Raw genomic sequence first — 12891 nt, forward strand, 5'->3', positions numbered from 1 at the left:
CAAATATGCGGATTTATTATTAGAATGATCAATGTTGGATAATATCAACAGTTGTGCTGCCAAATATTTTTTGGAACCTGTAATTTTTTTTTTCAGGATTCTTTAATGAATAACAAGTTTAAAAAGTACAGTGTTTATTCAAAATATAAATATTTTATAACAATGTAAATTATTTATTATTAACTTTTAATAAACTTTTAATTATTAACTTAATACATCCTTGGTGAATAAAAGTATTAATTTCTTAAAAAAAAAAAAAAAAAAAAAAAAAAAAAAAAAAAAAAAAAAAGAAACAATAAAAATGTACTGACCCCAAACTTTTGAACGGTAGTGTATATAATAAGCATTGTTAAAATTTGTAAAATTTGTTCAGATGAAATATCAAGAGGTGGCTTTAAGAACTTTTCTATAACTGGTTTAATTACCAAAATTTTTTTTTTGGTTTCAGTTTTCAGCTAAACAAAACAAGTTCAACGTAGGTGTTTAATGAACAAAATTTACTTTGGTGCCTCACTAACCAACTGCATTTTCGCGCTCTCTCAAAGTCTGGTCCACATAGAGCTTGGTCTTCTTGGGCACATTCAAACGAATGCTCTGGGCTATCGGAGGTCCAGGGGCTGAGTCCCTGTCATCGAACACAGCTGTCCTCTTGAGGATCTTCACAATCAAACCTCCTCCTGGATCACATACAGTTGAAGACATTTTAAATGCCTTATGTTCAGTGTTATAGTTGCCCTGAACTGCTTTATCTACATGCTTTACTACCTTTGGTGGTCATTATCAAGGTGCCGTCTTCCCGTCCATAACGTCCAAAACAAATGCTTGTTACTACATCCTGTCAGACAGAAATCAAAATCTCTGATGATGATTACAAGAACATCCTATAATTCTGAATGGTATTTGAATTCAGAATGGTCCTTACTGGTGTCTTGATGGTGCCGATTAGATTTTTGTCTCGGTACATGTGTACTTCACAGTTGGCCAGACCCACCAGCACGGCCTGGAATCCTCGTGTGGGAAGGTCCATGAGCGCCATGGTGGTAACGGGGGCTGGCAAATAAGCGGTCCACAGCTTTTTCCCCTATAGGAGATTTTGTATGATAATTAGTATTAGCATTTCTGGAGGCATTATTGTTGTGTGACAGATATGGATTCATTTATCATACCTTTTGTGTGTAACCATGCAGCGTCTCATGAGTACATCCTACAACTACATTCTTTCCCATCCTCACCAGCCCAACTGGGTGAGAAGACAGCTCAATGCAGTACTTGGGCTTCGGGGAATCCCTTTAACACAAAAAGAATTGAAAAATTGGCCTTTTTAACATATTATCATATTTAAAAATTGTGTTTGTTCCATTGACATTTTATATGCATGCAAATGCTGGAAATTTGAAATGCAAGCTCATGCAAAAAAGCATTGCAGGAAAGTGGAGTATATTGAATATTTTTACAGATCATGATGTCATGTCATGTGTTGCAATGTCTGATAAAATATCGCGTTTAAAGTGTGCCCGGCCCATAAAAACCTGGGGCCAGTTGCATAACCACAGCCACTATTTCAAGACTGTGTCTTGAAAACTAGACCAACTAGCAATTAGGCAAGAGATAATCAGTCTCACTTTTCTGAGCCTGCCTACATTTTTGTAACTGGCTTTAAACAGTTATGCCCAGTCTAGAAGAAAACTAATTAGATGATGTTTATACAGTTTATTATTACACCTGTTATACAGATAATCATCTGGATGCCCATTTGGTGCCCAAGTTGGTATGATTCTTTAGGGTCTTCATGAAATGTCTACAACATACTTTGGTTAAGATTCCTCAAAGTGTAAAACAACACCCTTTCTACCTTGTCAAAAACAGCTCTCTTCACAGCAACTGGCTAATATGGGACAGTCCGTTAATGGTCGTGGGCGGGGCTTGAGCAATATGATGTCATAGTGTTTAGGAAAATCAAAACGGCTTTTGGGAATTAAAAAAATATATTTTTTATCATTGTAGGGTGGTTGTGTCCACATACTGCCAAGACACATTTATATGCAAACACTATGTAAAAGTGAATTTTGCATATGATGTCCCCATAAATGTTTAAAGGAGAAGTCCACTTCCAGAACAACAATTTACAGATAATGTACTCACCCCCTTATCGTCCAAGATGTTCATGTCTTTCTTTCTTCAGTCGTAAAGAAATAGTTTTTTTGAGGAAAACACTTCAGGATTTTTCGCAATATAATGGACTGATATGGTGCCCCCAGTTTGAATGTTCAAAATGCAGTTTAAATGCGGCTTCAAACGATCCCAAATGTGGTTGTAAACGATCCCAGCTGAGGAAGAAGGGTCTTATCTAGTAAAACCATCGGTTATTTTCATTAAAAAAAAATATATAATAAATACTTTTTAATCTCAAACACTCTTCTTGTCTTACTCTCCCTGAACTCCATGTATTCTAGCTCAAGACAGTTAGGGTATGTCGAAAAAAAACGTATTTTCTCCCTTAACTTAATTTCAAAATCGTCCTACATCGCTGCAAAAGTTCCACCCAGTCTTTGCAAAGTGAACATGCAAAGAAGATCAAACACCCTTAACAAAAAAGGTAAAACAGCGATATAGGAGGGAGTTGAGGGAGAAAATATGGTCTGAGTTTTTCGACATACACTAGAATAAACAGAGTTCAGGGAGAGTAAGACAAGACGAGCGTTTGACATTAAAAAGTATATAAATTGTATTATTTTTATGAAAATAACCGATCGTTTCGCTAGATAAGACCCTTCTTCCTCGGCTGGGATCATTTTGAGGCTGCATTTAAACTGCATTTTTGAAGTTCAAACTCAGGGCGCCATATCAGTCCATTATATAAAGAAAAATCTTGAAATGTTTTCCCTAAAGGTGCAGTGTGTAATTTTTAGCGGCATCTAGCGGTGAGGATTCAAATTTCAACCAACGGCTAAGTCCCCCGCTCACCCCGCCCTTTCGAAACGCATACAGAAGCTACGGAAGCTGACACAGGACAAAAATTTCGTCGTCTGTTACACCTGACAGTAGCCAATCAAGTGATGAGGTTTCTGTACAAAGGTAAGTCAAAGAATTATATTTACTTAATTCTTCAGTAAACCAATATGTTATTGTGAATATTATTGTTACTCATTGATCATTGTCTCAGGTTTATTCGCTGACTTTAGTTAGATTTTTTGTATGACAGTTAGTAGGGTTGGGCGACGTCTACCAAATTGGCATCGGACGAAGTCTACAGTGAAACATCATGATGAAAAGTGCAAGTGAAATGCGATCGTGCATACGAAATCAGTTTCAATGCCTTGTACATTACTAGCGGCCCCCTGATGCCCGCAATTTATATACAGTATAATTACTTAACGATATAACTGCGAGAGAAAGTAATGAAATATATTTTTCCATCTAATGTTTATTGCCTTTAAAACAAAACGTTCTTTCCGAACACGGCATTGGGATGCGATGGCTTGCGGGAGGGGAAAGGGAGGAGGGGGTGCGATGGGATCACGATGCCGGCTCAACATCGTTTCAACATTTCAACGTGGTGACGACACGAGCGGCCTCTAAAAACACCAACGAAGAAGTAGAACAACGTACTGACGAAACGCGCTCTGTAGAAGTTTGTCCGTTTAGGGCTACTATAGAAACATGGCGGCACTAAATGGCGACTTCCATGTAAGGGGATATAAATTGCTCGTTCTAAGATTATAAAATCATAATGGCTTATTATGTAAGGTCTTTACACACCTCTGAAAACATAGTTTTGTATGTTATATTGCATTTCTGCCAATAAATTCTCCTAAATATTACACACTGCACCTTTAAAAAACAATTTCTTTACAACTGAAGAAAGAAAGACATGAACATTTTGGATGACAAGGGGGTGAGTACATTATATGTAAATTGTTGTTCTGGAAGTGGACTTCTCCTTTAATGAACTATATTTTAAGTTACATTTTGTATGCTTTAATAAAAAACTTTTACAACACTTTTACATGGCTTCAATCAGCAGATGTTCTCAGCTCAGCATGTTGAGTTGAGTGCTTTGAAATTCATTTTATGAAGCAATTGCTTCATAAACTAATTCCGCATTCTGAAAAGCCTTGTTTCTAGTATTAAAAAAAAATAAAAAATTCAAATAAGTGGCAACAGGGTTCATAAAGATACTGTAAAATAAAATTCCAGGGCTTTTCAAGCACTACTTTTTTATTTTCAAAAACAATCTTACTTATGGTTTGATGTTTTTTAAGGAAAAAAAAAAAAAAACGCTCCGAAGTTCCGATCTAAATTAAATGATTTGCGAATCATCATTTTAGATCAGGACTCGGAGTGCAGATCACGAATCATTCAATTCACGGAATGATCCAAGAACCCGCTCGAAGTCTTGATCTGAATCGAATGATTTGCGATACGCGAAGTTCTGATCAAAATCAAACGATTCGCGATGCGGGACTTGAGGTTCCAATCTAAATCCATTTATTTCCTATATGCAAAGTTTCGATCCAAGTCAAATGATTCATGAACCCGCTCCGATCTCCTAAGCTAAATCAAATGATTTGTGACCCATCATTTCAGATCAGGACTCGGAGTGCAGATCACGAATCTTTCAGTTTGCAGAATGATTCAAGAACCCGCTCCAAAGTCCTGATCTGAATCAAATGATTCGCAATATGCGAAGTCTTGATCTGAATCAACTGGTTTGGGATCCACTCTCCTAGGTTCCAATCTAAAGCGAAAGATTCACCAACCATCATTTCAGATCAGGACTTGGAGCGCAGATCACAAATCATTCAATTCGTAGAATAATTCAAGAACCCATTCCGAAGTCCTGATCTGAATTGAACGTGAAGTTCCGATCAAAATCAAATGATTCATGATATTTGATTTGAGGTTCCAATCTAAATCAATTTATTTGCGATACGCAAATTTCCGATCTAAGTCAATAATGCGTGAACCTGCTCTAAAGTCCTGATCTGAATTGAATGCAAAATTCTGATCAAAATCAAATGATTCACGATATTTCATTTGAGGTTCCAATCTAAATCAATTTCTTTGTGATATGCAAAGATCCGATCTAAGTCAAATGATTCGTGAATCATCATTTCAGATCAGGACTCTGAGTGCAGATCACGAATCATTGAATTTGCGGAATTATTCAAGAAGTCCCATTCTGAATCAAATGAATCACAATTTGCTAAGTTACGCTTAAAATCGAATGATTCCCAATACACGACTTGAGGTTCCGATCTAAAAATCAATTTATTTGTGATATCCAAAGATCCGATCTAAGTCAAATGATTCGCGAACCCACTCCAAAGTCCTGATCTAAATTAAATGAATTGCGATACACGATTTGAAGGCCCGATGTGAATCAAAAGATTTGCGATACGCAATCCAGCTGGACTACTTTGAAACAGTGAATCATGCTACAACGCAATGGTTTTTAAAATCATTACAAGCAATGTCGAAATTAGAAAATGAATGGCTCTTTTAATTTGATCTGGTTTTTGCTAGTGAATCGCTTGAAATCAAAAAGAAGACACAAGTTTGAATCAATTGGAGTGGTTCCAGCTTAAATGACTCACATAATTGATTTGGTTCATCTGTTTCTCTTTTTGCGTCTTCAGTAATGTTTACATGACACACACATGTCAGAACTACTGGTTAACCTAGATAGTTTTCTAACATTACCTGAAATAGGCAAAAAAGTATGATGTTTTTTTGTAATTGACTCAAAAGATACGTACTTATTGAAAACATTAAACGCTTATTCATAGATATATTGTCTTTTAATAATTCAAGCACTTCTGAAGTACCTTTTCAAGGTTTGAAGTATATTTTTAAGGTTTTCCAGGCCTTAAAGGGGTCATCGGATGCCCATTTTCCACAAGCTGATACGATTCTCTAGGGTCTTCATGAAAAGTCTCTAATATACTTTGATCAAAAATTCTCAATGGTAGTGTAAAACAACACCCTTTTTACCTTGTCAAAATGAGCTCTGCAAAAATCATCTCATTCTAAGGGGTTGTTCCTTTAATGCAAATGAGCTCTGCTCGCCCCGCGCCCCTCTCTTCTCTCTCTTTTAGCCGCATTGAGCCACTAAACTTCCTAACTACCATGTTATAAGGAAAGGCGATCGCAAAGATTCATTAAAAAAAACGCTTATACACACTTCTGCTGTAAGTGAAGCTGGATCACAAAAGATTTGCGCGAACATAGACGGATATATGTAGATCGGGAGGCGCATTTCCATTCACAAACAAACGTAATCCACTGCATCTTCAGCGGCTCAGATGTCGGGAGTAAATGACGACCACCAGTGTTGGGTGTAACGCGTTACAAAGTAACGCGTTACTGTAATAATATTACTTTTTTCAGTAACTAGTAGTGTAAGGCATTACTCGTCTGAAAATGGTAATATTATTACAGTTTTCCCGAGCTAGTTACTTGCGTTACATTTGCCAGTAGCACCTTCATCACACACAAGGCATACAACACAGAGAACAGAAGGGAAGGGGAGGGGGCGTGAATGGAACAGTGATTGGTCTGGGTTTGGCACGAGGTATCATTTACCATCACCGATTGGTCGACACCCGGCAGCCGGCAGCAGAGCGGCACCCGCAAAGACAGATGGGGAAAAATGGAAGCGTCAACAACGGCAAGCTTTTTCAGAGGAAGGTTCCCAGTAGCGCTGCACAATTAATCGTATCGCAATCGCGATGTCAGCCTGTGTGATTATATTAAATAAGTTTGGACTTGAGAACACCTACTTTTTTTTTTTTTTTGTTTTGGATTTGGATTTGAGATTACTGACACTGACCAGAGAGAGGTACTGTGCAAGAATTAGAGGCCCTGTTTCACCTGGTATTAACATGCGTTTTCTGATGCGTCGATCTGATCACAAGTGGACAATGCTAAGTACAGGTGTAAATAGGGGTGTAAAACGTTTTCAGCTTGTCCACTTTTGACCACATCTACTTTTCAAAATCCCGTTTGTGTGCCCCTCACTTTCAAATTTGTTTGTTAAATTAATGTCTCGTATTGTAGAAAGCACGCTCAGCGCCGCTGAGAATTCGCACGATCCTTAAAACGAAACCGAAAGTAAAACGCGCACGCGCCTTCAAAAGCAATTTTAACACGCGCTTTTAGAGAGCGGTTCCACAGTGCGCGCAAATTAGGCTACATAACATATATATGTTGTTATTTGTATGTATCCTATAATAGGTTGTGTAGTTGTCTAGCTCTGTATCAGGCTTAAAAAAATTGGTCTCTATTTGCACTTTGAACATTGAGAGAGTAGCCTGGCCTACTTTGATTATGGCTGCACTATTGTTTGCACTTAATACAGCTATTCTTTTGTTTAGACTATTTTTATTTAAACTGTTTTTATTTATATTTGTAAAAAAGATCTTCAGTTAGGAGGTCAAACGTTCTAGAAGCTCATAATTCATGTACAGTTCTAATGTCTGAAGAGAATCACATGAAATCATACAGGAGAGACGCCAGTCAGTGGAGTTTGTAATGTATGTAAATGCAGGAATGTGGTCAGAAGTGGTCGAAAGTGGACAGAAGAGATGGATTAAAACGCCAGGTGTAAACGACTGTGTCTCCATTGTCCACTTGTGATCCGATCGACCAAAAACATATCCTGTCTCCTTTTCAAAAGATTTTACACAGAGTACATGTTAAATTCTTCATAAATGTCCGTTTGTTTGGGCAAAATCTTTAAAATATCTTATTTTTGTGAAACTGTGTATGTTTTTATTTTATTTAATTTAGCTATACTTTTGAGAGTTTACATTAATGCAAATGCTATTTCATTTGGTAAAAATAATTTATTTTGAAACCATTTCTAGTGTTACAAATACACATTTCCGCATTATCACTAATCTGTGTGTGCATTTTCTTTAAGAACCCATCAAGTTGACTCACAGTACCATTTATTATAATCGCAATCGCGTATCGCAATATTGACCTCAATAATCGCAATATGAACATTTTCCCAAATCGTGCAGCCCTAGTTCCCAGCAACAGAAAACTAGTTTTGACGGGTGGAGATTCAGTCATTATTTTGAATATGTTCAACGGAAGGAAAATAACTTGACGGTGAAGTGCACACTCTGCCCGGGGAGAAAGCTGCTCTCCACCGCTTGTAACTCTACCTCCAACTTGAAGAAGCACCTGCAGCGACAGCACGGACACATCAAGCTCCTTGCGAAGCGACAGAGTGACATGAACGAGCAGCCCCATTGTACTTGATTGCACAAGTACAGTTGTTTGTAGTTATTTGTGCTAGACAGTGCCAGTCTGTTGTTGGCGTAATAAAGACCCTAAAGAACACTCCTCCTTTGTATGTTCTCCCTCCATCTGATGCATCTCAGGCAATTATAGAGTAATTAAGAAAAAAAATGTAACTAGTAATATAACTAGTAATATAACTAGTTACTTTCTCCAGGGAGTAATAAAGTAAAGTAAGGCATTACTATTTTTGAGAGTAATATGTAATATGTAATATATTACTTTTTTGAGTAACTAGCCCCAACACTGACGACCACTATGTTCATTATTACATCCAACAACACAACACCTCAATCGCGAGATATTCTTGTCTAACTTACATCCCTGCTTTGGCATCAAAACAAGGAAAGTTACTGGACTGTGACAGCTGGTCTGAGGTAAAACGCTCATGTCAATCAACTATCGTGGGAGCGGCCTCTGTCGGTTTGACACCACAACAACAGGCATCTGAGAACGGCTCGATTTGAAAAAGGGGATATTATTTTTACAGATTAATTAAAAACCACTGCATTGATTTGTATCATTATAGGGTAGATTTGTACATACACTGCCAACACACATTAATGTTCAAATAACATGAAAAAGTGAAGTTTGCATCCGATGACCCCTTTAAGTTTCAAAAAGTCAAATTTAAGTACTTCAAGCACTTTAAGCACATTGTATGAACCCTGTAGCAATTCACTCAGTTACCTGCGTAGTATGTAGATGTTTCCATTGCGACAAGCCACAGTGATGCGGAACTCCACATCAAACTGACCCGTCACGTCCATCAGGGTAGGTGTACTAGGCAGTGACATCTGAAAACACACACAGTTCATTCTTTTGGAGTAATCAGCTTACTTTAGTATTGCATGTAAAGCAAGTCACTTATTTTTCTGATGATACTTCTGAGGAATGACGCCAAAAGCTAACAGCAGAATATAGTATGAAACAAGAACATTTGAAGCAGGTATGAATGTCCTGACCTTGTAGAGGATGGTGAAGGCCTCTGGATCTAATATGTAAACATCACCGTTCTCTGTGCCAATAACCAGGCAGCTAACTGCATCCTCATCTGCCATGTTCTTCTTCAACGTCCCTATACAGGTAATGACCGTCTAAAACAAACAAAGAGACAAAAGCCCTGTTAGTGCAGTTATTTTTTTGTTTTTTTGTGTATGTCTAAGTGATTGCGTATATGTAGATATTGGTACCTGTCTACGTATAGGCTGTTCTTTGTGAAGAAGAACGAAATTCTCCATTTCATGTGGCTCAAGCATGAGGAACCTGAATAATTTACACAAGAAATGCAAGAATCATCAGGTCCTCTCAGTGATATCATTTCCAGTTGAATGTTGGCTGCACGTATATATATATATATATATATATATATATATATATAAAATACATATTTTTTGTTGTTGTTGTTCATTATTAAGAGGGATCATACAAAATGCATGCATTTTTTTAGTACTGACTTGAATTAGATATTTCACATATCATCCACAAGAGAAATAACAGTTGAATTTACAAAAGTAAATTACAAAAAAAATAAAAAATAAATTACAAAAGTAATGACAAAATGTCATTTTTACAAGAGTTAAAATGCTGAAAAACCAAAGAATTTGTGGGATCAGAAGGATTTTTCTGAATGACAGCAGGCAGTTTAACTGTTCGGGACAAACAAGAGACTCATGAACTACTATCACTAAACAAAAAAAAAAACACAGCTGTGGATCATTCAGGTAACAACACAGTATTATAAATCAAGTGTATGTAAACTTTTGAACAGGGTTATTTTTATAAATTCAACTATTATTTTCTGTTGTGGACTACGTGTAAACATCTTTTATGAGAAATATCTTCTTTAGGTCAGTACTAAATAAAAAATAACATGCATTTTGTATGATCCCTCTTATTTTGGCAAAATAATGAACATTTTGCAGATTCTGCAAGGTGTATGTAAATGTTTGACTTCAACTGTATATTAATTTACTTTAAAAATGTATGTATCTGTAACATATTAATATCTGAGAAAAACGACGAGGCAGTGGATAGTTATTGTTCCTATTACTACAAGTTCCTTAAAACTATATGAATCCTACAGTTAAAATAATAATACGCTAATAAAGTTAAGAGAGGAAGAGGTTTTACCGTAGTGATCTGACAGAGAGTGGAATTTCAGCTTTGTCCCTGTTCAAGAGGAATTGATAAAGCTGTAACTGTAAAATCCACATGTACTGTATCATGCTGTACTTTTCAAGCCATTCAGTGCATTGGGTCTAGAGTACTAAATAGAGCACATACAGTAACTCACCTTAAACCTTCTAACATCTCTTTAAGCGTCATTGGATCAATCATGTCCTAAGTGTCAAAAAACAATCAGTAGGTTGAAACCACGAGAATGACAGGCCCACATAAGACTGGATGTGATAGAACAACTTACCTCCTTGGCTTGACTCCAGACGTCCTGCTCCAGAGGGTTCACCTCTAGACTAGGCAGCGTGAACTTGAAGTAGGGCCTCAGGTTCTTGTAGACGTAGATGAAGGGACCAGAGGCCACAGCGATGGCTGGTGTTCGTGGCTCGTGCAGGTCCATGAGAAAGGAGACCAGGCCAGTGGGCAGGTCAAGCAGGGTGCTTTCACTCAAAAGACCAGTGCCACGATACACCTTCAGCTTCATGTTACACACTCCTGTGCCAAGATCACCCACCACCAGCTGGTACACACACAGACATGACTCTTACAATGTAATGATGAATTACTGACAATGCATAAAAAGATCACGCAGGTCTGAGGTCACCAAGCTTGAACTTTGGAATGCAGCAAAGTTTTCTTTGTTTGTTTAAGTGCATTGAGAAGCTGCTTTAACGGTGTTATATTAGTAGTTAACTTTTCAAAAGTGCATTAGGAAATAGTCATGAAAAGTCTCTTTAAATGGGCTTTTATTAACATTATGTGTTATCTGCAAAATATATTTTTTTTAAATATACTTTCAACATATAAAGTACACTACATGTGTAGTGTACTTTTAAGCTCACTTTTAAGCTCACTTCTTTTTTCACATGGGACACTAGAGCATAAACACACCATCTCACCTTATTCTCACCATCTCCGTGCAAATCTGAAAGAGCTGTAGAAAATAACAGGAAGTATGAGCCGATGAGATTGTTAGGTGCATGTTAACCGCAGACGTGTAAGTGAATGTGCAAATTCACCCAAAACTGACTCACCAATGCAAGAAGAAAACGTGTACAGGTTGGCGACTGGGTCATAGTGAGCATCAAGCCACTTGGAGCTGGCAACCGAACTACAAGAGCACAGGGAAGACTTATTACATCAAACCATCTAAAAATTAATCGCTGCATAGGAATTAATTTCTGTGCACTGGGTTTGAAACTCTGTTGTATTGCTGTGCCGCCATATTTGGGCAAATAAAAGTATCTGCGTCACGTCATAAGCTCTGCTGCTATTATAATAGAACTGAGTTACATTTAAAGGAAATGTTATGCTATATGCTATATCAACATGCTAACGCCAGTCGGTATTTAACGCGATATTTCCGAGAGAAGCCTCATAAATAACTACTCACGTGTCTTTCAGCTCCTGCGAAACAGAGGACATGACTTTGATATTTTCAAACGCTCTTTATTGGTGATTTTAGGCTGTGGTAATCAAACTGCTAGGACTGTCTGCTGTAATCCTCAAATCGGCTTTCTTCGTTCCTATGGCAACCACTCCAGCGAGAGCTCTTAAGTGCGCTACATCAAACCGCTTCCGCCAGGAATAGTTCATCTCAACCAATAGTTCCGTGTATAGCTCACCCAAAAATGAAACCTGAGAGCTTTCTGACCCTGCATAGACAGCAACACAACTACCACATTCATAGCCCAGAAATATAATAAGAACATCGATAAAATAGTCCATGTGACATGAGTGGTTCAACCATAATGGTAATGGTTTTTGTGAGTAAAGAAAACAAAAATAACGACTTAATTCAAAGATTTCTTCTATGCTGGGTCCATCTCTGCCACCATTGACATGAAGAAATCATTGAATGAAGTTTTTTTTTTTATTCTCATAGCTTCATAACATTTCAGTTGAACCACTGATGTCACATGGACTATTTTAGGATTTGTTTAAACTAGTGTGTTTTTGTTTTAAAATGCATAACTTTTACTACAGTTACCCCTATCATTTACACTACTCCAGCGTTTTCTACCCTCGAAAACTGAGACTTTGGAAAACGGTGCAGACCTTGTTTTAGTTTGAAAACTCTGGGGTTGCATTTCAGTGTAAACGGACCAAAACATAGATATGTATAGGTAGATTCCCCATTTGACTGCTCCACTAACTTCCTTAGTCTTTGCACGTTTGTTTTGTAAACACTGGGTCTGTAATTCCGCGTGACCTTTCGACATGATTCTGTAGTACGTAGCGTCGTGGACACGCATCCCAGAGCCTGTGCTACATGAGCTTTTGTGCTTAAAAAGTATACAAATTTTTATTTTCCAAAAAAAATGACAAATTGTTTCGCTAGATAAGACCCTTCTTCCTCGGCTGGGATCATTTAGAGCCCTTTGAAGCTGCATTTAAACTACA

The 12891-nt window shown here is 37.4% G+C and overlaps 1 protein-coding gene across 1 annotated transcript; it reads right to left on the reverse strand.

Moving 5' to 3' along the window:
* Positions 1 to 498: 498 nt before the first annotated feature.
* Positions 499 to 12059, reverse strand: LOC127162230 (Bardet-Biedl syndrome 1 protein). Its single transcript, XM_051105003.1, has 13 exons — positions 11882 to 12059; positions 11523 to 11599; positions 11388 to 11422; positions 10736 to 11008; positions 10607 to 10653; positions 10444 to 10482; positions 9504 to 9576; positions 9276 to 9407; positions 9001 to 9107; positions 1167 to 1287; positions 923 to 1081; positions 766 to 835; positions 499 to 677 (listed from the first exon to the last, which is right to left on the reverse strand). The coding sequence occupies exons 1-13, from the start codon at positions 11911 to 11913 to the stop codon at positions 514 to 516; spliced, it is 1329 nt and encodes a 442-aa protein (XP_050960960.1). The 5' UTR covers positions 11914 to 12059; the 3' UTR covers positions 499 to 513.
* Positions 12060 to 12891: the final 832 nt, after the last annotated feature.

This window comes from Labeo rohita, unplaced genomic scaffold (genome assembly GCF_022985175.1).
Source record: "Labeo rohita strain BAU-BD-2019 unplaced genomic scaffold, IGBB_LRoh.1.0 scaffold_861, whole genome shotgun sequence".
Taxonomy (NCBI): Eukaryota; Metazoa; Chordata; class Actinopteri; order Cypriniformes; family Cyprinidae; genus Labeo; species Labeo rohita.

Excerpts from the sequence above, each read along its gene's own strand:
- LOC127162230 (XM_051105003.1), bottom strand. The coding sequence starts at position 11,913 with ATGTCCTCTGTTTCGCAGGAGCTGAAAGACAC. Across the intron at positions 10,654-10,735 it reads TCTGGAGTCAAGCCAAGGAG|GACATGATTGATCCAATGAC; the intron begins GTAAGTTGTTCT and ends TTTGACACTTAG. Across the intron at positions 836-922 it reads TCGGCACCATCAAGACACCA|GATGTAGTAACAAGCATTTG; the intron begins GTAAGGACCATT and ends TCTGTCTGACAG.